This window comes from Gymnoscopelus braueri (genome assembly GCF_963280865.1).
Source record: "Gymnoscopelus braueri genome assembly, chromosome: 16".
Classification (NCBI taxonomy): Eukaryota; Metazoa; Chordata; class Actinopteri; order Myctophiformes; family Myctophidae; genus Gymnoscopelus; species Gymnoscopelus braueri.
In genome coordinates this window covers 45,242,228-45,264,001 of record NC_137616.1, presented here as the reverse complement: position 1 = coordinate 45,264,001, position 21,774 = coordinate 45,242,228, and the positions used below count along the sequence as shown (strand labels likewise).

At 44.8% G+C, this 21,774-nt stretch overlaps 1 protein-coding gene across 1 annotated transcript in view; it reads left to right on the top strand.

Moving 5' to 3' along the window:
• The window catches only part of LOC308103010 (kinesin-like protein KIF26A), a gene marked incomplete at both ends in the record, with an annotated part of 67,100 nt that extends 53,046 nt beyond the window's left edge, over window positions 1-14,054 (top strand). Inside the window, 8 exon segments of the mRNA XM_080452862.1 lie at window positions 212-374; window positions 1,268-1,575; window positions 2,419-3,247; window positions 4,667-7,037; window positions 7,458-7,654; window positions 10,801-10,824; window positions 11,419-11,569; window positions 13,870-14,054. Coding sequence (XP_080308988.1) covers window positions 212-374; window positions 1,268-1,575; window positions 2,419-3,247; window positions 4,667-7,037; window positions 7,458-7,654; window positions 10,801-10,824; window positions 11,419-11,569; window positions 13,870-14,054 — 4,228 coding nt within the window.
• Between the last annotated feature and the right edge of the window lie 7,720 nt (window positions 14,055-21,774).

Below are 21,774 nucleotides of genomic sequence, written 5' to 3'. Positions count from 1 at the left end.
TCTGTATCCTCGGAAGAGGATGATACGATCTCCCACCATGCAAAGGCACGTCCGAGGCAGCAACGATATATATAATATATGGCATGTAGAAAGTGTAGCGGTGAACATTGTGAAGCATGTCTTTCCCATGACACTTTATCTTGTTCTCCTTTTAGTGTATTTGTTTAGTTTACATTGATATAACGAGGTGTGGTGTGATGTAATTCTGCAGAGACAGTAAGCTGACCATGCTGCTCAGAGAGGCCCTGGGGAACATCAACTGTCGGACCATCATGATCGCTCACGTCTCCGACTCCCCCGTCAACTACATGGAGACCCTGACCACCGTGCAGCTGGCCTCACGCATCCAACGCATGAGGAAGAACAAGACCAAGGTACACACACTGCACACACACACACACACACACACACACACACACACACACACACACACACACACACACACACACACACACACACACACACACACACACACACACACACACACACACACATCCAACGCAAGAGGAAGAACAAGACCAAGGTACTGTACAGCATTACTACACACCAACAAACACACACACACACACACACACGCACACACACATCCGTTCCAAGGCTATTGTAGTTTTTCATTTTTCATTAGTTTATATTTAAGCTGTGCCAGCCGGTACAGCAAGTTTTGCACGTACAAATTGCATGGGCACGCACACGGACGAACGTACACGCAAACGTGTGCGCACTCGTGCTTGTGTGCGTGCGTGTGTGTCTGAAGGCATGAATGTTGCCAGTTCATAAGCTCTGTTTGTTTACTGAAATTGTCCTTATTTTACATTGTTCTTCTAGTTCATGTATCATGTATTTTCAATGAAATAAACTCATCACAAGGTGTGTTTTTAGTAATTTTATTTATTTTGTGGACAGGCTTAATTAGTTTTAGGTTTTTATTCTAATATTGGGTATCTAATTGGGTATTTTGAAAATAGCAGATCTACAAGCTCACAATGCGTCGCGATGCGACACATTGTGAGCTTGTAGATCTGTTATTTGCAACGATTTTTTTATACATTTAAAAACTTTGTGAAATGGGACATTCTGCGTAATGAGTATACTTTCTACTTATGGTACTTTAAGTGCATTTTGATGTCAATACTTTTGTACTTTTACTAAAAGTACATTTTGAATTCCGTCCTTTCACTTAATTCGAGTATTTCTGCATCGCAGTATTGATACTTTTACTTAAGTAACGAATGTGAGTACTTTTTTCCCACCACTGGGTTTCTTCCAGTACGCGTCCAGCTCCTCCGGTGGGGACAGCTCCTGTGAGGAGGGGGGAGGGCGGCCGGTCAGACCCTCCTCTCACCTTATTCGACCTTTCTACCCGCGTACGGTGGCCCTGGACCCCGACACCCCTCTGGCCCCGTCCGCCGAGCAGGGCTACTCGTCCAGCAGCGAGCAGTCCTGTGACACGGTCATCTACGTGGGCCCCGGAGGGGCCGCCGTCTCGGACAGGGACCTCAGCGACAACGAGGGACCCCCGGCCTTCGTCCCCATCATCCCCTCGCTCAACAAGAAGCTGAGGATCAGCCGTCCCAGGTCAGCGGGTTTTTATCCATTGCCCCTATTCCAGTGATTCTCAATTCCCCTGGTGGGGCGTGAGGGTATTGAAAGTGGGCCCCCAAATAATTGGCAAAACACTAAGATTTGAATTATAGTGTAACATTTATATTAACTCTCTCAGTGCCAATGAAATAAAAAAAAATATTGCGAACTGTGCCAGCATTTTTTTTAAATAAAACAACATAATAATAATAAGTTAAAAAAGAAGTTAATGGAGCAGCAAATCTTCGGATCACGATATCTTGGGTTCTGAAAATTATTTTCCAAAGATTTTTTATTTATTTTTTAACTAACTAGGATAACTCGTTGTTGGCACTGAGGGCAATCAGAAAAAACTCGGGATAACTCGTAGCTTGGCACTGTGAGAGTTAAAAATATAAAAAAACTAAAAAGACATAAAAAGAAAATACATGATATAATAATTTGTATACCGTGAAACATTTGTTTTCATTGTGACACTGATAAATAGGAGTACTGTGTTAGTTCCATTGATCCAAGTCAGAACACAATCGATTGGTTGAAATAAACATGCTCTGAAAATTCTCGCTGCCCACCCTGATCTGACCATTTAAACGATCAGATGGGTGGGCCGCAGTGGGCTCTGACCACGAAAAGGTTTATTACAATTAAAATTACATTATTACAATTGTTTTTCTTATTTTTATATTTTTTAATCTTTACGTTATTCTTTTTCAATATCCAATTTTGTCATTTGACAGTGTCATGCAAGATTAAATCCATTATTTGTTCTTATTGATTACATTGATCAGTTCGATTAACTGTTGCACCTGTACTCTGGTTCAATGTTCTCAGGTCGAGGACTGACGGGGACCACTTAAAGTGCAACACGTTTGCGGAGCTCCAGGAGAGGCTGACCTGCATCGACGGCAGCGAGGGACCCCCCACTGGGTCCACGGCAGAGGGACCCCCCACTGGGTCCACGGCAGAGGGTCCCCCCACTGGGTCCACGGCAGAGGGCCCCCCCACTGGGTCCACGGCAGAGGGCCCACCCACTGGCTCCACGGCAGAGGGCCCCCCCACTGGGTCCACGGCAGAGGATCCCCCCACTGGCTCCACGGCAGAGGGGCCCCCCACTGGCTCCACGGCAGAGCCCGCAGCACCAAGCATACAGACTGAGAGCACAGACGCTGCTCCTTCCCTTCCTAAAGCTGATAAACCCCCCTCTCAGAACCCCTCGGATGGTACGATCCCGACCCAAAACACAGCAACGTCCTCCAACAAACCCGAGCGGGAACGTTCCAAATCGCCCTCGTCCGCGGGGGGGATCGTCCCGACGGACACGACCAAAAGGACACACGCCGACGGAGAGAAGGTTGTGTCTCCTCTCGGTAATCCAGGTTTGGCCACGAAGCCCACCAGGCGGTTATTGGCCCAGAACCCGAAGACTGAGGCGCCCCCGGTGGTCCGGGAGAAGGTCTACCTCGGTAAAGGCACCGCCCCCAAACCTTTTGACTCTCCCTCCATACCGCGAGCCTCCCTCCGCACCTCCTCACAGCAGGCTGGGGGCACTGCTGCTAGGGCGCCCCCTGTGGGAGACAACGAGCGAGTGCTCAGTCAAGGCAGCGAAACGGCCGAGGGTCGCGTTGTCGTGGAGGAGAGGTCTGACCTGCACAGGGACCCCGTGGAGGTGAGTCATCTAAGGGCTGCGTTTTTGGGGATGTTTTTGGACAGTTAACTTTTTATTAAAGAGGTGGTGCCATGTTTTTGCTCTTTTTCTGTTTTCCATGTGTCTATGAGGTTGATAGAACTTCATTAAGCCCCCCGGTGGTGTTTTTATGGTGTTTTATGTCTTCTCTGACTATTTGGAGTTTCTTCCTGGAGGCTGAAACCTTGAGGGTCAAACGTGCCAATAGAGAAACAGCGCTTTAGTGACATCACAAAGCCCACACCCTCCCCCTCATTATCATAACACAACAGGTGTGGGCATGAGGAGGAGGAGGGACTAGGACAGGTGGGTGGTGCTAAGGTGGTGGAGGAGGTGCTAAGGTGAGAACCAGGTATACTTAATGGGTGGTGGGTGTCTACATAAAAACAACATTTTAACACTTACTGTACACTTTTTTTTTGTTGAAAAAAATCCTTACATAATAATAATACCTTATGATCAGGTTTTAGGGTTGAAAAATATCATGGCACTCCATCTTTAAAATTATAAAAAACGTCACCAAAAACATCACTTAAGCATTCTTTAACCACTTAAACCATAGTTTATACTAATTTGTGCAATTGTGTCTCGCAGAATTTGTGTGTTTTTTTTTATCTACAAGCTCATGCCTGCCTGAGCTTGTATGTCTTCTATTTTATTTTATTTGATTCAAATTGATACATTTTCATAATCAATTTACCACTTTATCCCTATATTTGATCAGAGACCCGAGGGTTCTGTACTAGGCACCCCCCCCCCCCTCTGGTTTCCCTGTACACCAAATATAATATTTTTGCCAAATGTTCATTCCAGAATAGGGGCATAGTGCCCCTATTCTGGGATAGTGCTGGTGTGGTGCAATTGATTACTTCAATTAACCACTTGAACCCACTTTACACCATTTTATGATGAGCGTGAGTGAGGACCAATTATATGAAGATACTGTAGGTTGAAGTTGTCCTTTAATAACCTGAATTGGCTCTGTATTTGGACTGCTTTTTGCCAGACCCAGGGGGTCAGGCCTACATGAGGCTTTGTCGGTCCCTCTTTTCCTCCCGGTCAACGTTTTTCCTCCCGGTTCAATGTTTTTCCTCCCGGTCCCTCTTTTCGATTGACCAAGCTTAGCGTGACGTAGTGCTCTGATCTTCAGATTTAAACTTATAAAGTGGTTTGTAGGTGTGTTACGTACTAGGAATTTATTCTGGGTCTTGCAGAACCAGGTCTCCTGGTCTTGTTTCTACACTAAATCTCACCAAAAGTAGCCGATCGACGACGCGTTGTGAGCTTGTAGATCGGGCAATTCTTTGCCCAATGTTCCCCCCAGAATAATGGATGCTGGGGTTCAAGTGGTCGACTGTTACCCCTATAATGTGGTCTAACTTTTGCCTCATCTTATCTCAGGTTGGGGCCGCCTTGCTGAGGAGGCGTTTGGAGCGGGGCATCCTGAGGACCACGGTGACCCTGCAGCAGCCGGTGGAGCTGAACGGAGAGGACGAGCTGGTGTACACCGTGGTGGAGGAGCTCCCCGTGGGCCTGCTCCCGGACAACGGCCGGCCCTGCAACCTCCTCAGCTTCAGCAGCGACCGCTCCCTGCAGCAGGCTCTGTCCTCCTCGCGAGGCTCACGCCCCGTCAGCATCATCAGCAGCATCAACGACGAGTACGACTTGTACACGTCCGAACCTCACGGCGGTGACACCGCCGCCGCCGCGATCAGCTCTGATGTCACCGTCCCCTCACAGGAGGAACGGTTCCCTCGGCACGTCGGTAGACCTTCGTCGATTGACTCGTGGTCGAGCGAGGTGAGCGTGAGATCGCTGGACGGCGCCCGTTCGACGGGGAGGTTCTTGAGCAAGCGCAAAAGCGTCGTGCCGGACAGCGCGTCCATGCAGTCGTCGCCCGTCGCGTTTCACAGGGGCACGTTTTTGACGCAGGGCGCCAAGAGCTCGCTCAACGACAGCGGCGTGGGCTTCTCGGAGCTGGACAGCGACCCTGCCACGCCCAGCAAGCCTCCCTTTACCAGGTGTCCTCCTTCCCCTGATTCCACCAAGGCCTCGCCGAAGGGCTCCAGAGTCAGAGCCAACACTCTGAACGCCTCTGCCTTGTCCCAGGTCCCTCATCACTCGGCCCACTCCAGTCTTCCCAGGAAAGCCAAGCCTACCTCAACCTCCGCCGCCGTTTCGGGCTACAGCAGCAGCAGCAAACAGGAAGGCAGGAAGGATGACCTGTGGCTTCAGGGAAGCGCTCACTTTGACTTCAAAGACGTGGAGTTTCCCTCTGCGGGCAAACTGCCGCGAAGCGGCACCATTCCCTCCAGGAAAGCCGCGGGCAATAGTAACAGTGTACCTCGTCCGCCCAAGACGCAGGCGAGCTTGTGTCAGAGGGTCGTGGACGGGTGTGAGAAGACCAGCAGAAGAGGAGATACTCTCATTAAGATGCCGCAGCTCACGCGAGGAGCTACCACTCTAGGAACCGTGTCAGTCCCTCACAGTTCCCCTGAGTCCAAATGGAGCCACGATAGCAGTTCTTCAGGAACAGGAATTCTGAGGTTTGCATCGTTAGGGAAAAAAGGTAGCGGACAGAAGACCGGCATGATTCCCAAATCTGGATCTGGGAGCATTTCTCCTCCTGCTCCGCCCGTCAGGAAGTCAAGCCTGGACCATAAAACGAGGATTGCGTTGTCTCCGAGTGCCTTGAGGACAGGTGGCGAGGTGGGGAAGCTTCCTAGAACCTCAGCCTCAGAGGAGGAATTCACCATGAGGATCAGAGCGGATTCCTTTAGCTACAAGACATCCAGTTTGAAGACTGATCACGGATCTGCCAGGGCGTCTTCGAGTCTGAAGACCCGGGGCACCAAAGGCGATTCCTCTCGGTTCTACGGCAGTGTGACGTCACTGGAGCGATATGGCAGCCAGGCCTCGGCCGGCTCCAGACCCAGCCTGTCCAGGGAGAACAGCGGGACCAGTCTGGGAGGAAACGGCAAACCCAACAGATCTCTCCCGAGACCCGGAGTTCCAGCCTCCACGTCGGCACTTCCTCCTTCCTCCCCCTCAAGTTCTTCTTCTTCTTCTTCTGCTGTATTTGTAACGACAAGCAAACTCACACAGCTCAAGGGTCAGAGCGCCAGTTCCCGATCGCTTGTTGCCAGTAACGGATCGAAGTCTCGCACGCCGTCTAGCACCAGTTCCAAAACTCTCACCTCCTCTTATAAATCCCCGGAGAACACGACGACGGCCGCGGCGCGGAACGCCAGCCTACCTCCGAGCGGGAAGACCCCGGCTCGCTCCGTTGTGACTGCGACTAAGCCGGGGAGGGGGACCATCATGGGAACCAAGCACGCCATTAGCAGGGCGGCTAACAGTCGCGTCAGCGAGCTAGCCACCGCCAGCCAGAGGAAGCCGTTCACTCAAGGTTTGGGCATCGCAGTAAGTGACGTCAGTGCCGGTGGGACAAGCAGTGCCGCCGGAGGGCCCCCTGCCTTCTCGCCGCCACTCCCCTCGCCGTACAGTAAGATCACAGCGCCACGGAGACCCCAGAGGTACAGCAGCGGACACGGCAGCGACAACAGCAGCGTGCTGAGCGGGGAGCTGCCCCCCGCCATGGGTCGCACCGCGCTGTTCTACCACAGCGGCGGCAGCAGCGGCTACGAGAGCATGATCAGAGACAGCGAGACCACCGGGACCTCCTCCTCCGCCCACGACTCCATGAGCGAGAGCGGCGTCTCCTCGTCCAACAGGAGCAGAGTCTCCAGGACGCCTAAGAAAAGAGGGAACGGTGAGCGTTGTTGGCTTATTATATTTATTTTCTGATGCATGAATCAGCATCGCCAGATTTTGCGAGAGAAATAAGCAACCAGGTCTATGAAAACACGTCCAAAAGAAGCGACTTGAGCACTTTAGACCTATATACATACATACCTATTGAAAATAGCAGATCTACAAGCTCACAACACGTTGCAGTGCGACGCGAAGTGTATAGCAATAATTGCCGATCCACAAAGTGGCGAGGTTCAGTGCAAAGTCTATGGAGAGGAATCTATGTATATGTGTATATATATATATATATATATATATATATATATATATATATATATATACATATAATGTTTTTCTTTGAGGGTATTCCCTTTGTTATGTTGGTGTGCTTTTTGTCCTTTTGCCACAATGAAATAATACTATTATTTCGGTGTTCAAGGTTTCCAGCGGCGCCGACTCATCCCCACGCCCATGCCGGACACTTCCTCTCTGGGGCGGAAGCCAGGGGGCGGAGCCCAGTGGGTAGACCTGCCCCCTCTGGGCGGAGCCATGAAGGAGCCGTTTGAGATCAAGGTGTACGAGATCGACGACGTGGAGAGACTGCAGAGGAAGAGAGACGTTATTGCCGCGTCTGAGGTGAGACGCGTTCTGAATACATCTCATCAGGCAAATATTGTACTTTTTACTCCACTACAATTATTTGACAGTTGATGTAGATTATTATTACATTATTATTATTATTATTATTATTATTATTATTATTATTCGGAGAGTATGTTTTCGCTTCGTCCCGCCGTGTGTTCACCTCCCCCCTAGCCAAGCTAACATTGGTCAAACTTCACGTGACACGTGACAATATGTTGTCACCAATGGTTTTGATTGGCTAGCGAGACGCATGACGAAATAAAATCCTATAAATAGGTGTGTCACTTCAAAAAAACTATGTTTTTGAAGTGAGGTAAGACAGGATCAATCAGTCTTGATTGGAACAGTACCTTCCAGTACAAATCACCCGTCCGTGCGTGTGTGTGTCCCTCTGAGAACACCTAACATTGGTCAAGCAAAGGCGCAGAAGGCCAAAGCTAAGAAAGCATACTCATCTACAACAGTAACACAGAAGAGGACTATAGAGTTGAATTGATCCCACAACAAGGCCGAAGTCATAAGGTCCTTACACACCGGGGCGAGTTTTTTTCATGCGAATAATACGTTTTTTTTTTAAACCTTATAAAGTCAATGCAAGCTTCCACACCAGTTTCGCGGAGCGAAAAAAGCGTCTTTAAATTATTCGGAACGAGTCCGTATTTTGCGTATATTCGCATATTCGCCGGTGTGTAACCGCCTTTACTGTAACAATTGGCCACCTTGATCAAATACATTATGTAGCACTAGAGAAAACTGACATAGATCAAACACACCAATCAACTGCTGAAACTGTTCAAGACAATGAAGATGAAGAAGACAGACAAGCATTTGAACAAACCAGTCAATTACGAGGACTCCCATATGACACATTGCTTCAAGAAGAACACTTTTTAGATGCAGACACTACATATTCAGTCGCCCCTGCAGAACACCAAAAACCATGCGCATTCTACCAAGACGACCCGTGCTATTAAAATAGCACGGGTCTGCTGGCGGAGACTTCTAGTTATTATTATTATTATATATTATTATTATTAACTCTTTAACTGCCAGAGTTAAAATAGCTGCCGGTGATTTCGAGCGTTTTTACTAACCTTTGAAAAATCATAGAATATGATTCTTCACAATGATCCACCTGGCGATCGCCTCAAAATACGTAGGTGGGTCTTGGTGAATCGGGGGGGAGGGAGTGTGCCGTCGCGATAATCCGTTCCATACTTATGGGCGGTGGAATATGTCTTGTTTTCGACAAAAAGCAACAGAAACCAGAGAAATTTGACTTTTACAAATCTTATAAAACGAAACAAAACCAGCTTAATTTTGTAGTGATCATGTGATTTCTGGGTGTGCTCCTCTTGGGTGATCCTGGGATCATATTACTTTTTTTTACCCATATTTTTCACCCGGTGCCAATTTTCTAAGTGATCCTGGGCGCTACACTCCCCTCACCAGCCTAGGGAGGCCAGGGCCGAGCTCATGCCTCCTGGGATCATATTACTTATAAGAGTTCTTCTTTTCTTTTTTTTTTACTTAAGTAAAACATCTGTGTACTTCTTCAACCACTGGGAGCTGGTTTAGCATTTACCACTATCTCCAGACTCACGTCAGAATATTCAACTGAGTTCATGCATATAGATGAGGAATTAGCATGTGAATACGATGGCCGTCTCTAATGTAGTGTCTGACACGGAGGAATACAGACGCAACAAGCAGAGGGCGGGGGGGGGGGTTCTGCCCTGTTGAACCTCCACTGCACTCCACTGTTCACTCCCTCATTGAATATGTCACTAATTGAAGTTATCACACAGACAATTACTGTCACTTCTTAATTGGTTTAGATTTACAAATGACACCTGGAAGAGGGGGAGGGTATGAGAGGAGAGGAGAGGAGAGGAGAGGAGAGGAGAGGAGAGGAGAGGAGAGGAGAGGAGAGGAGAATGTGTTGATACTTTTTCACCACCTTAACCCTTTATGACCTGAGGCCGATTATAAAAAATGTCTTCTTAAGGTCCTTTCACGCGGCAAGCGGCCAACGTGCCTATGTAATTCAGGAGGAAAAGAACAACAATGATCGCGGCGCGATCACCGCTGATCCGAGCGGTACCGCCCGTGTGAACCGCTTGCCGTGTGTTACGACCTTAAATCCTAAAGTTTTTTTCTGAAAAACGTATGTTTCTATATCAATGGTGGTAAAAAATAAATCATGTCTAGGACCCGTGACATTATATGTATTTGGCTGCGGGCCCCCATCACAACATATTTTGTGATGGGGAGGAGAGGAGAGGAGAGGAGAGGAGAGGAGAGGAAGCGAGGGGAGAGGAGAGGAGAGGAGAGGAGTGTAAGGGAGGGGAGAGGAGAGGAGAGGAGAGGAGAGGAGAGGAGAGGAGAGGAGAAGGGAGGGGAGAGGAGAAGAGAAGAGAAGAGAAGAGAAGAGAAGAGAGGAGAGGAGAGGAGAGGAGAGGAGAGGAGAGGAGAGGAGAGGAGAAGAGAAGAGAAGAGAAGAGAAGAGAAGAGAAGAGAAGAGAAGAGAAGAGAAGAGAAGAGAAGAGAAGAGAAGAGAAGAGAAGAGAAGAGAAGAGAGAGAGGAGAGGAGAGGAGAGGAGAGGAGAGGAGAGGAGAGGAGAGGAGAGGAGAGGAGAGGAGAGGAGAGGAGAGGAGAGGAGAGGAGAGGAGAGGAGAGGAGAGGAAAGAAGGAGAAGAGGAGAGGAGAGGAGAGGAGAGGAGAGGAGAGGAGAGGAGAGGAGAGTGTAGTTATGTGGTGATGGATGGAGGGTGGCAGTGGTATCGTTCTGACTCAACGGGTCATTAACCATGCAGAGAGAGAGGACAGGAGTTCAGTGCAGGAAGGACATTAATGTGATACTGGATGGAGAGCTGAGTTCCTTTCAATTAGAGAGAGAAAGATCATCTCCAATTCATCTCCTCAGCCTGGCATTCCTGTGTGTGTGTGTGTGTGTGTGGATGAATGCTAATGTGTCAATTAGTTCTGCTCTAACAAACTGTGATTGAAAGTGTTTCATCTCTCCTTGTGTGCGAGTGCGTGCGTCCGTGCGTGTATTAAATCTTTGTGTATAGGCTGTGACAGTGTTTATTAGATGTGTATTTATCAATTGTGTTTCCTTGACTTTGTCTCCTAGCAACCGTTCCAGGATGTTGAAAAGGTACGTGTATACATCTTCTGTGTTTCCTAGCGTCTAGCGTTTGCAACGTGTGTGTGGTATTTTTTCAAGTGTCTGCAATCCGATACTTGACTTTTCATAATCAGATTACATTATTCCTGTTATACCATCACCAGTATAAACTGTAGATGCAGGACCCATGCACACAACACATCTCAAATGCATCTTACCCTGTGCAGTTGTTACCAGGGTTGGATTAGCTGGGGGGATAGGGGTAAATCCATGCTTTTTGATATCCCCCTCTCTGGTCATTCATTTGTATGACCGGTGGGGCTCAAACAAGGGATTGATTGATTGATTGATCCTTTTAGCATACCCTTGTCTACTATTAATAATTAATCAGGAAAGCCTTAGAAGCTGGATGTGTGGCTGACCCAGGGTCTGCTGTACTTCACACTGCAGTGCATTTGTGTGTGTGTGTGTGTGTGTGTGTGTGTGTGTGTGTGTGTGTGTGTGTGTGTGTGTGTGTGTGTGTGTGTGTGTGTGTGTGTGTGTGTGTGTGTGTGTGTGTGTGTGTGTGTGTGTGTGTGTGTGTGTGTGTGTGTGTGTGTGTGTGCCTGTGCGTGGCTGATCCAGGGTCTGCTGTACTTCAACGCCAGGCTCAGGATGCTGGAGAAGAGACAGCAGCAGATCAGAGATCTGCGGATCAAACATGACAGGCTGAAGGTGGAACTGGACAAGGCCAAAGGCAGACTGATGCTGGATCAGTCCAAATGGAGCGGAGAGTGTAAGTACTGCATTGTCTATGTTGGTGTGAGACTGATCCCAGAACTGCAGACACAGATGAGGAGTGATTTGCACACAATATTAAGACAAAGAGAAAGAAAAGAAAAGAAAAAGGAAGACATTTTAACATAATTTCAAACTGTTTGACACGAGTAAAGAGAATATAAAATAAGAATAAGCTAAATGAAACACATATGAAATCAAATATGAAAATAAAGCTACTAGTACAGCACAATAAATTAAAGAAAGAAAGAAGGAAAGAAAGAAAGACAGACAGAGAAAACCCTCAATAAAAGACAAGGGCAAAAGGAAGTCAGCTCAGATTTTAAGGATTTTTCCCCTCTTTTTATTCTTTTTTTCTTTTTACTTTATTTAATCAGGGCAGACCATTGAGAGCAAGCTCTCTTTGTCTTACTTAGAAATGTACAGTAGCAGTCTTGCAGTTTTCTGGGAGCTTGTTCCATATACAGTAGGTGCACGGTGCATACAAAACTGAATGCTCCTTTTTTTTTACCAGGCTTTTGATTCTTGGGACATAAAGTAATTGTTTAATTGAAGATCTCCAAGTCCAAGCACTGATAATTTTTGTTCAATGCATTTCCTCCCCCTTTTAGAGATCAGGCAGTGCTTGAATTCGACAATAATGCCCCAGTTACATGTTTATGTAAATGTGTGTGTTGTCTGCACAATTATGCTAACACAATGTCGTCGTTTTCCATAATCACAGCAAGTGGGAAAACATACAAAACATAATTAGGAATAAATCACTCCTTCTCCTAAGAAGCTCAGCACTATAATTTCACTAATGAGCTAAAGACAGTGACACAGCAAAACAACCGCGGCAGATCAATTGTGTCAGCCTTGCACCGCCCAAGCAGCCGGTGAACCTTCATTTACTGTACGTGCCAGACACGTAAATGAACCTTTTACCACTTTAAAGTGACAGACATCTGTCCTGCGTGAATTCTACTTTAATGAACCAAAGCCACTTCCCTAATTAAACATCCAACTATAATTACAATATTGTTTTAAAGGCCAAGAATCAAAACTAGGGAACAATCATAACTAGATTCCACATCACGTTTTGTATGAATTAAGCGTTCTACTTCATGTATACCTGGACCAGCTGCATTGCCCCGTATATAGGGAGGATGACAGCCCTCTCAAGATGGTGTCACTGTCCATTGAACTCAATGGATTGTGGTCACAAGAACTGTCGCTATTACTATGAGTGGTGTGATGTCATGTTCACTTTCTTTATAGTCCTGCATGCTGTGTGGCCCAGTAGAGACAGACAGACAGACAGACAGACAGCACCGTTTACAGGTTTTGCCATAGTCATCTGCAAGCTAATTCCCTATGGATGTAAGGAAAAAATACATTTTTAGTTAAAGATGGAAGAAAATCTTATTTGAATATTGTCCTGTAGCTGCATCCCGTGTTGTGTGACTGTCTGTATTCCCAAAGGGAATAGTGAGCATTGATGACTGTAGGCCTCTAGTTAACCCCTGCCGACGGTAGCAGAGCTACATGCTGTCAAGAGCCTCATGCAAGCTCCTATTCTGGGGGGAACAATTAGTGTGGGGGGTATGGGGGTACTTCCCCAGAAAAGGAAAATAAAATGGTGATGCAACCTTGTGCAATTTGACATAATGCATTCAAAGACAATGGGGGGGATTCATATTTTCTTTTTTTATGAATGTATTTATATATTAGGGTAAACACTGCATAATATTTGCATGTCAATTATTAGTGTTGTTATGGTTATTGAAAATGACACTCACTTATTCACTAGCTTCAATGCTGCTGCAACTTTCCTTGAAAAGGTCTGTCTCGGCTGCATTAATGGGCATACATTCACGTTAAAATAGACTATCAACAAATCACTATATAAACTAATTATCTCTACTAGATATAATAAACTAATTTATTTCTCTGTATATGGAGCTGTGTGTGCGTGCGTGCGTGCGTGCGTGCGTGCGTGCGTGTGTGTGTGCGTGCGTGCGTGCGTGCGTGCGTGTGTGTGCCTGCCCGCAATTATGAAATCAACTCTGTGATCAAAACGTGTCGCTTCATGCCGCATTTCGAGCTTGTAGATCTGCTACTTTTTATGCTTTTGTTTGACCCTCTAGTATGATCAAGCAGGGCGTTAATTTACCGGGGGAAAAAACACAAAAAGTTAAAATATCGAGATAAGAGGTTTCTGCCCGACAGCGCGCGATATGTTGTTTTGTTGTTAGGTTTGTCATGGCAATAGATGTCAAACATCTAACTGTCTTTCCTCTTCCTTGTCTTCTATAGTCGACATCGATCCCGACATAGACCCGGAGTCCCAGGACTACCTGGAGGTTCTGGCCCAGACCACGGCCGAGCTGGAGTTCTGCGTCAACCTCTGTAAGTCCCGCGTCATGATGGAGACCTGCTTCGACAGCGCCACGCCCACGCCCACCGCCACGCCAGGGGGAACGCAGGAAGTAGAGGTGTAAGAGCGCTCGCCGGGAATTCTGGGAGCCTCCCCCTCACCTCTGACACTGGATCCTTACTGTTAGCTGTGTTCTCATCTCTCAAGACAGATTCTGCTAACAGCTGAATCTATTGGCACCACTGCCCTAAACGTGTGGTGTTGTTGTTAGTAGGAATGAACACAGAAGCACCCGGGAGGAAGTGGACTAAGAAAGGGGAGGAGCCAAAACCGAGTTCCTGTTTCTACACAAAAAGGGAGGTGGTGCCCCCAGAGGCAAAAACTATTTACCGAATGGGTTCCCAGATTGGCTGTGTTCTGATGAACTCTGCGTTTTTCTGCTGGATCACAACCCCCATCCGTCAAAATTACTGTGTGTGTCATTTTGTTTCTTGCCGGTTTAGGATGCCTCAACTACTTTTGATAATTGCGAAGATAGTCGATCTACAAGCTCACAATGCGCTGCAGTGCGACACACAGTGCAAATCGCCATCGTGCGATGAAGTACAATTCCGGAGGACTTCAGACGAGATGCTTCCATCACCAACAACCTTTAAGCTCAATCCACACTCCCATTGCTTTGCCAAAGAAGAACTGATCTCCAAGCATTGCCTCGCAATGTCATACTACGGAATATAAAGCATGCAGGCTTCAGAAGACTGGATGGATTCAAGTCCAACATCCTTGTGTCGTCGGCATAGAGAGAGAAACAAACATGCAGCACATATTAGAATCGTGAGACTGTTGAAACAACAGGGGGCTGGGGGGGATTCAGTTTTAGCTTCACCTAGCTGATGGTTGCTCAGATGGTCCTGATGAGCACGTGGGGGAGGGGGGGGGGGCTGTTAGAGGTTAAGTGTCTTGTTCAGGGGCACTTCGATGTGTAGACATGGGCAGGACGGGAAGCAAACCGGGGACCTTTGGATTACCACACGGCTTCTCTACCCACGAAAGTGCAATACATGCTGCTTCCAAAGTTTTCGGAAAGGGAGGTGATATGACAAAAAATCAGATATCTACAAAACGTCAATTCATACATTATGATGGGTGGTCTCAGAACGTGTCCCGACTCTCTGAAATATAGTTTGGAAAGCCTGTTCAAAATGTTATTCTGTTGTTGTTGTCGTTTAGTTTTTCCCCCACATTGGAAGGAGCGTGTATTGGCCTTGAACCAGACAGCTGCCAAAATGGAGCTTGGAGAACGGAGAGCGGATACAGAGATTCATGCTGTGTTTGATCTGTGGTGCATGACAGCTTCACGCAGGTTCAACGGCAGTTCACAGGAAACCTTGTGGCTTGTGAGAACAGACAGTGGATCCTCCCGGGGAAAGCTGCAAACTATTCCCCTGAGGAAGGAAATGAGGCGTTGTACTCCACTCACAGCAAAGTAAAGCCTCATTTATGCTCTGCAACATTTTTGGTTCTCAAGCTGTTTCAGCGGAGACCCAAAAGACAAATTTGGTGTCTCCCCGGGACCCAAACTTGCATTATGAAGTTACCACTTAAGCGCTATTTAATAGTGAAAATAGTAATTCCACAAGCTCACAACATGTCACGATGGCAGACGTTGTGAGCTTGTAGATCAGCTATTTTCACATTATTTATTTATTTATGTATTTATTTTTCATATTTATGGCTTTTTTTACATTTCTGAATTTATTTTGAAAAACTGTTGTTTATCTGAAAAAGGTTTGTGTATGTTTTTTTATTTTCTATTGTAGGATATGTATGAAAAATGGGACATTTGCGACCCATCAAACTGGGTCCGCGACCCCAAAACACGTCCCGACTTCCGACCCGTGGTTTGGGAACCAGTGCTCTAGTTATGACGGTTCTTGTCGACAAGCAACGCCACCACGCGATGATGGAATACAAGCTAGAGTGCATCAGTGGAGCGCATATCTCCGCCAGGCCGGGAGGCATACCCATGGCTGTATGACGTAAGTCGTCTATGACGTATCTATGAAGTATGACTCCATTTGTGGGGTAAAGATTCAGCCCAATCCCACCGCCATTCCTTCCTGTATACATTTTAAGATCACTAATTAAACCCTATATTATACTATGTTGACCAGGGTCCCCCAGGGGTCTGTGCTTGGTCCCCTAATGTTTTCCTTCTACACCAAATCTACGTGGACAAATAAACAAACAAACATAATCCCCTGTTTTGCCTTTGGCTGGGGCGGAGACAATGAACCATAGCATCCCTATCCTGGGCATGTCATAATTCAGCACATTCAGAACATTCAGCGAAGATAGGCTTTTGCGAGGTTGTTGATCTGCTATTTCAGCAAAGAGATTTGGTATAGACTCTATACCAAATCTCTTTGCCGAACATAGACGATGACTTCAGTCATCCTTCTATGACTTCAGTCATGAGTCTATGACTTCAGTCATCTAAGTAAGTAAGTACAGTAAGTAGGTCAGAGTGGTCATGTCTGTGTCGGCTGAGAATAAGGGTGTGTGTCCCATTTTCAAAGTGCTAGACCCCTGGGAGATGGATTGCTGAAATGGAGCACCCCACCTACTAAAAGTTAAATATTTCAAAAGGTATGGGACATGTGTGAACAAAAAAGAATAGTGTGATTCTACGTTAGCCAATAGGGACAGTGTGCACAAGACATTTGATTGGTCCAGATTTTTACAACATTAGCTCCAGACAGACAGACAGACAGACAGACAGACAGACAGACAGACTCTTATAGATGGCTACCTCTTTCAGAGCCACGCTGTAAAAAAAAAAAAAAGGGAAAAAAGAAGGAAGGGACCAAGTACAGAGCCCTGGGGTACCCCGGTCAATGAAGTATCTATGGTTTAAGTGGTTAATAAACAGACAGAACACACTGTCTCTGCTTTCCATAGGAAGAACCTCGTAGACCAGTGTTTCTCAACGTCAGGTCCGGGGACTCTTATGTGCATTTAACATTGATCGATTGATCGATTGATTGATTGATTGATTGAATAGGCTAGTTTATAAATGAGTTGGTTAACAGTACATGTAGTATACAGTCAAAAGTTGTGCTGAAAGGATAACACAAAAATCCCCAGGGAGCTGTTTCCATTGTGGCCATGGACTCTGAGAGTGTACAAATGGAACCATTTGGTTATATTTGTACATTCTCTGAGTTCCATAAGCACTGAAGATTTTAAAGTGTAGATTGATTGGGGTTCCGGTATATAGTTTAGTTTACCTTCTAAATTAAAACAACACTGTAAAATCCTCAGTGTTCATTTAATTTACTCCCAGAGTTACAGACTCCTTGGAGGCCCCCGGACCGGACCTTGAGAAACAGTGTTGTAGACCAATCAGCAGAGAGAGCAGAGGATGAGGTCACAGCAACAGAATCTGGAAGTGCCTTTTATCTTTTACATCTGAGTGGAAATATTTGTGTTTTTTTCTTGTCTAAAACCTTTCCGTTATTAAGTTATTAAGTTAAGTTATTTTATTTTTGTTTCAAACATTTTAATATATTCCTCATGAGGGGGAGAAAAAACAACATCAGTATTTGTACGATGTGGCTCTGTACAGTGTATTTATGCTTTAGCAAAGTATGTAAAGTCAAGAAACTTTTTAGGTGTCAAAAAAAGAAAATGAAGGAATAAGAGAAAGAAGAATAAGTAAAGAGAACGAATACAAAAGAGAAAATGCAATAATTTAGTTACATTATCCTCCACTGCGTCTGCAGTTCTGCTGGCTTGTATGTTTATATAGATTATTAAATGATAGCACAACATATCAACAAATCACTTTATAAGATGAGCGGTAAATTAAATTCTATCTGTAATCTGAAATATTTAAAGATTTGTTTTATGGGTGGGGGGGTATACTTCTTCATATGCAAGATAGTGAAAACAGCCAATCTACAAGCTCACAATCTACATGCTCGAGAGCTTGTGCGCTTGTAGATCAGCGCACAAGCTTTACAATATTATAAGAATTTATAGAGAGAAAAAAGTTTTAAATACAATATATACTGTAGTGATATATTATCAAACATAAATAATCAAACATATCAGACAGTCTACATTTCCCAAAAGGCAATGAGGCTCTATGCACAGCCGTCATATAGGAAATAAATTGGGCCTCTTCCTTCCTTACTTCACAAGTGTTATCAACTAATTAAGGCTCTGTTCCATTTAGTGTAGCACAGTGGTTCTCAAACGTTTTAATTTCAAGGACCTCCATAACTCTGAGAGCTATACCCCTAAGGGGCCATTTGGAACCCGCTCAAGGAACGATGAGGGTCCCTAGACCACACTTTGAGACCCACTGGTGTAGCAGAGTGTTTCCAGTGAGCACAACATGCACAATATCAACACCCTGACTCTGTTTGACCAGAATGGAACAGAGCCTTCATTAGTATCATTGGTTAGCCTGGCTCCAGCCCCTGAATCCCTAGCCACGGCCATTAAAGGAGTAGTTCACCCCGAAAAGAACGTATTTTCTATCGATTACTCACCCCATAGAGACTCTTTGTGTCTCCTACCGGAACCCTGCTGGTCATCATTTTTTGGGGCTTAGGAATGCAACAAAAATAAAAAAATATCCATGAATTCAAGTCTCCATGGGGTGAGTAATCGATAGATAATTTTTGGGGAGAACTATCCCTTTTAAAAAAACGATTCTGCCGATTTTATTCAGGGTCTGGTGCACTGCTGAAGGCTGGGTTTTCTCAGATGAAGATGTAACCGGCCCAATGGGGACGGGGATGATCCAGTATGAGCCAATCGCCAAAGAGTCCCACTTTTGTCTACGCCCCCATCTCAGAAAACGTCTGCATTGAGAGGGCTTTCAGACAATGGAGTGAAACAAAATGAACATTCAGGCTGAGTGTCAGGTTACTAATTGGTAAGACCTCTGAAGGAAGTAAGGAAGAGGCCCAATTTCTTTCCAATTACGGCTGCTGTGCATCGAGCCTACAGGAGCAGAGATAAAACATATCCCCCCTCTCCGGCTAATCCTACGCTGGTGTTTGCATTTTAATTGCAGAATGCAGCATTAGCATTTTGGTAACGTATCTACTCAATTAGTGTCCGGTCGTGCATGTCTGTGGTTGTCGGCTCTGATTTGATCTCCAGACCCGCGAAGAGGTTATGAGCTGAATTATATAGATAGACTGTCCCCGGGCCCTCAACACTGGGCCCGGGGACCACCACGGGTCCAAAAGTCGTCGTATTTCGTTGACTAAAACTATGACGAAAAATGTCGACTACCTTTTTTCACTGACTAAAACGAAATAAAACAAAATAAAAACTAAGCTATGATGACAAAAAACTATAACTAGATATATTGACAATTTCGTCGACAAATAAAAACTAGACTAAAATGTTAGGCACTGAAAGAATTGGTTACAAAATCGAGGGATACATTTTTTTCCACACAACCATTTCTTGGTTGTGTCGTTCCCCCAAAATAGCAGATCTACAAGCCCTAACACGCTGTGATGTGTTGTGAGCTTGTAGATCTGCTATTTTCGGCACACATCTAAGTGTAAATCAGCATTACGACGCCTTCACGGCCTGCCAAAATATATTTTAGTCGACTAAATCAACTGTAGATTTAGGTGACTAAAATCTTTCGATATTTAGTCGTCTAAAACTAGACTAAAAAGTAAAACATTTCAGATGACTAAAATGTGACTAAAACTAAATGGAATTTTATTCAAAAGACTGTGGCTAAGTCTAAATACATATTTGCTGTCAAAATGAACACTGCTTACAGGTCTATAACTCTGGGAGTGTATACAAATGGAACCCAATGGACCGTGAATGTTGGTTCCATTTGTGCACTCTCTGAGTTACAACAGCACCGAGGACTTTGTAGCACTATTTTCAAATAGCCTATATATGTATAAAATAGGGCTAAAGTGGTTAATGTATGTTTTATAATATAATAATTGACCTTTGCAAAGCAACTAGTAACTAAAGTTTTCTAATAATTGTAGTGGAATAAAAGTACAATATTTGCCTCTGAGATGTAGTGGAGTAGAAGTGAAAGTACTGAAAAATGGAAATACTCCAGTAAAGTCAAAACAATACCTCAGAATTCAAAAGAAAACCACCTAAGTGGAAAAAAGCGGCACTCCAAAATAAAGATTGCAAGACAGTGGCTCAGATGTGGTTTCTCATTTTATTGAGAACATGCTAACATGTTTCGGCCGCAGCCTTCCTCAGAGCAGATTAGAATTGTACTTAAGTGCAGTACTTGAGTAGATGTACTTAGTTACTTTACACCACTGATAGTTTAACGAGTCCCAGAGTACAGAAAAAAATATCAAATGTGTGTCCATGGCCTAATGCATGGTCCAATCCATAATGAAAAAGGTCTAAAACAATTGATTACAAATCCCGTTCTTCATCCAGAACTTCCAGAAGTGGACTGTGTTGATTTGATTATAACCAAAACAACACATTCTCAGTCCCAAACAGTACCATAGAGAACCGAAGTCCTGACGTCTCTCGTTCTTCCCCTGGGTCATGGAAGTACTTTATCTACGGAGAATAACATTGGGTCATCTTATAATCGTCTTATATAAGAATTGTGGTTAAAAAAATAAACAAATTGCCCGAGCGATTTTGTCAGGGAGGTGGCTCTGATATCGTTTACGATATTCAGTCACTAATATTTGATACGGTCTGTTTCTGAAGAAAATAAATGTATCCGGTGGCGGTAACGCTATAGCGTTTTATTGCCGCCAGTTGATGCTTCATACCCATATGAGTCACATGGGACACATGGGAATTCAAAACGTGACCCAGGTAGGATGCGTAAATTACGTCAGACTTTGGTGCTCTATTAGTGACTTCATGGGACAGGATGTGACTAAACAGCAAACGTTTGACGTGACGGGGAGGTTCCACATTTCTGGAATGTGGAAGTGCATGCCGTTCTCAAACCCCGGACGTGAAAAGGGCTCCGCAAAAAAACTGTTTAAGCGATGGAGGTGCGGCGTTTGAAGGTGCGGCCTTGAGCCACGAGAGGCACCGCCGAGTGAGCCATTAGTATCTTATACAGTATCTTCAAGATGAACTCAAACTTCACACAGTGAAGTTCAAGTCAAACCATATTGGATTTCTAAGTTGAATGGCATAATTTAATTTAAGGAGCTATTTTTGTGTAGAGGGTAAAAAAAAAAGTAGAGGGGACTCAGTCAACAATAGGGTTTAAGAGGTTAAGAGATGGAAAGTCATTTCAAATCAAACAAAGTGATAGAATGTTCATTTGTAGATAATGTTGTCTGGCTGTCCCTGGATCTGTTCTAATGTCTCTCATTTTATTCATTTAATTATTTCATTTATGTATTTATTTAGATAGACCATGATTTAAATGATGATTAAACCATAACCTCAGAATGATGAAATCCAATGACATAATTGTTCAGTGGTTGCTTGTTGTGTGTGTTTTTGGTTAAAGATGCATTGCAAAGATTTTGTTTTTTTTTAATTTCTGACAGTAGAATCAGAACAAGACAAAACAGGAATCCATGTCTTCATAAAGTCTTTGTGTATCAAAACGTTTCTTTTTTATTTTATTTATTTATTTATAAGTTAAAGGTTCTCAAATGTTTTACACTTTTATTTATACATTTATTTATGTTCTATTTATTTATTTATTTTACATTAAAACTAATGTTTTTAACAACATTTGGGTCAAAACATTGGTAATCTGTGGTCTATAGCAGTGGTTCTCAAAGTGAGGGGGTTCTAAATTGACCCTTACAAGTCTGTAACTCTGACGGTATACA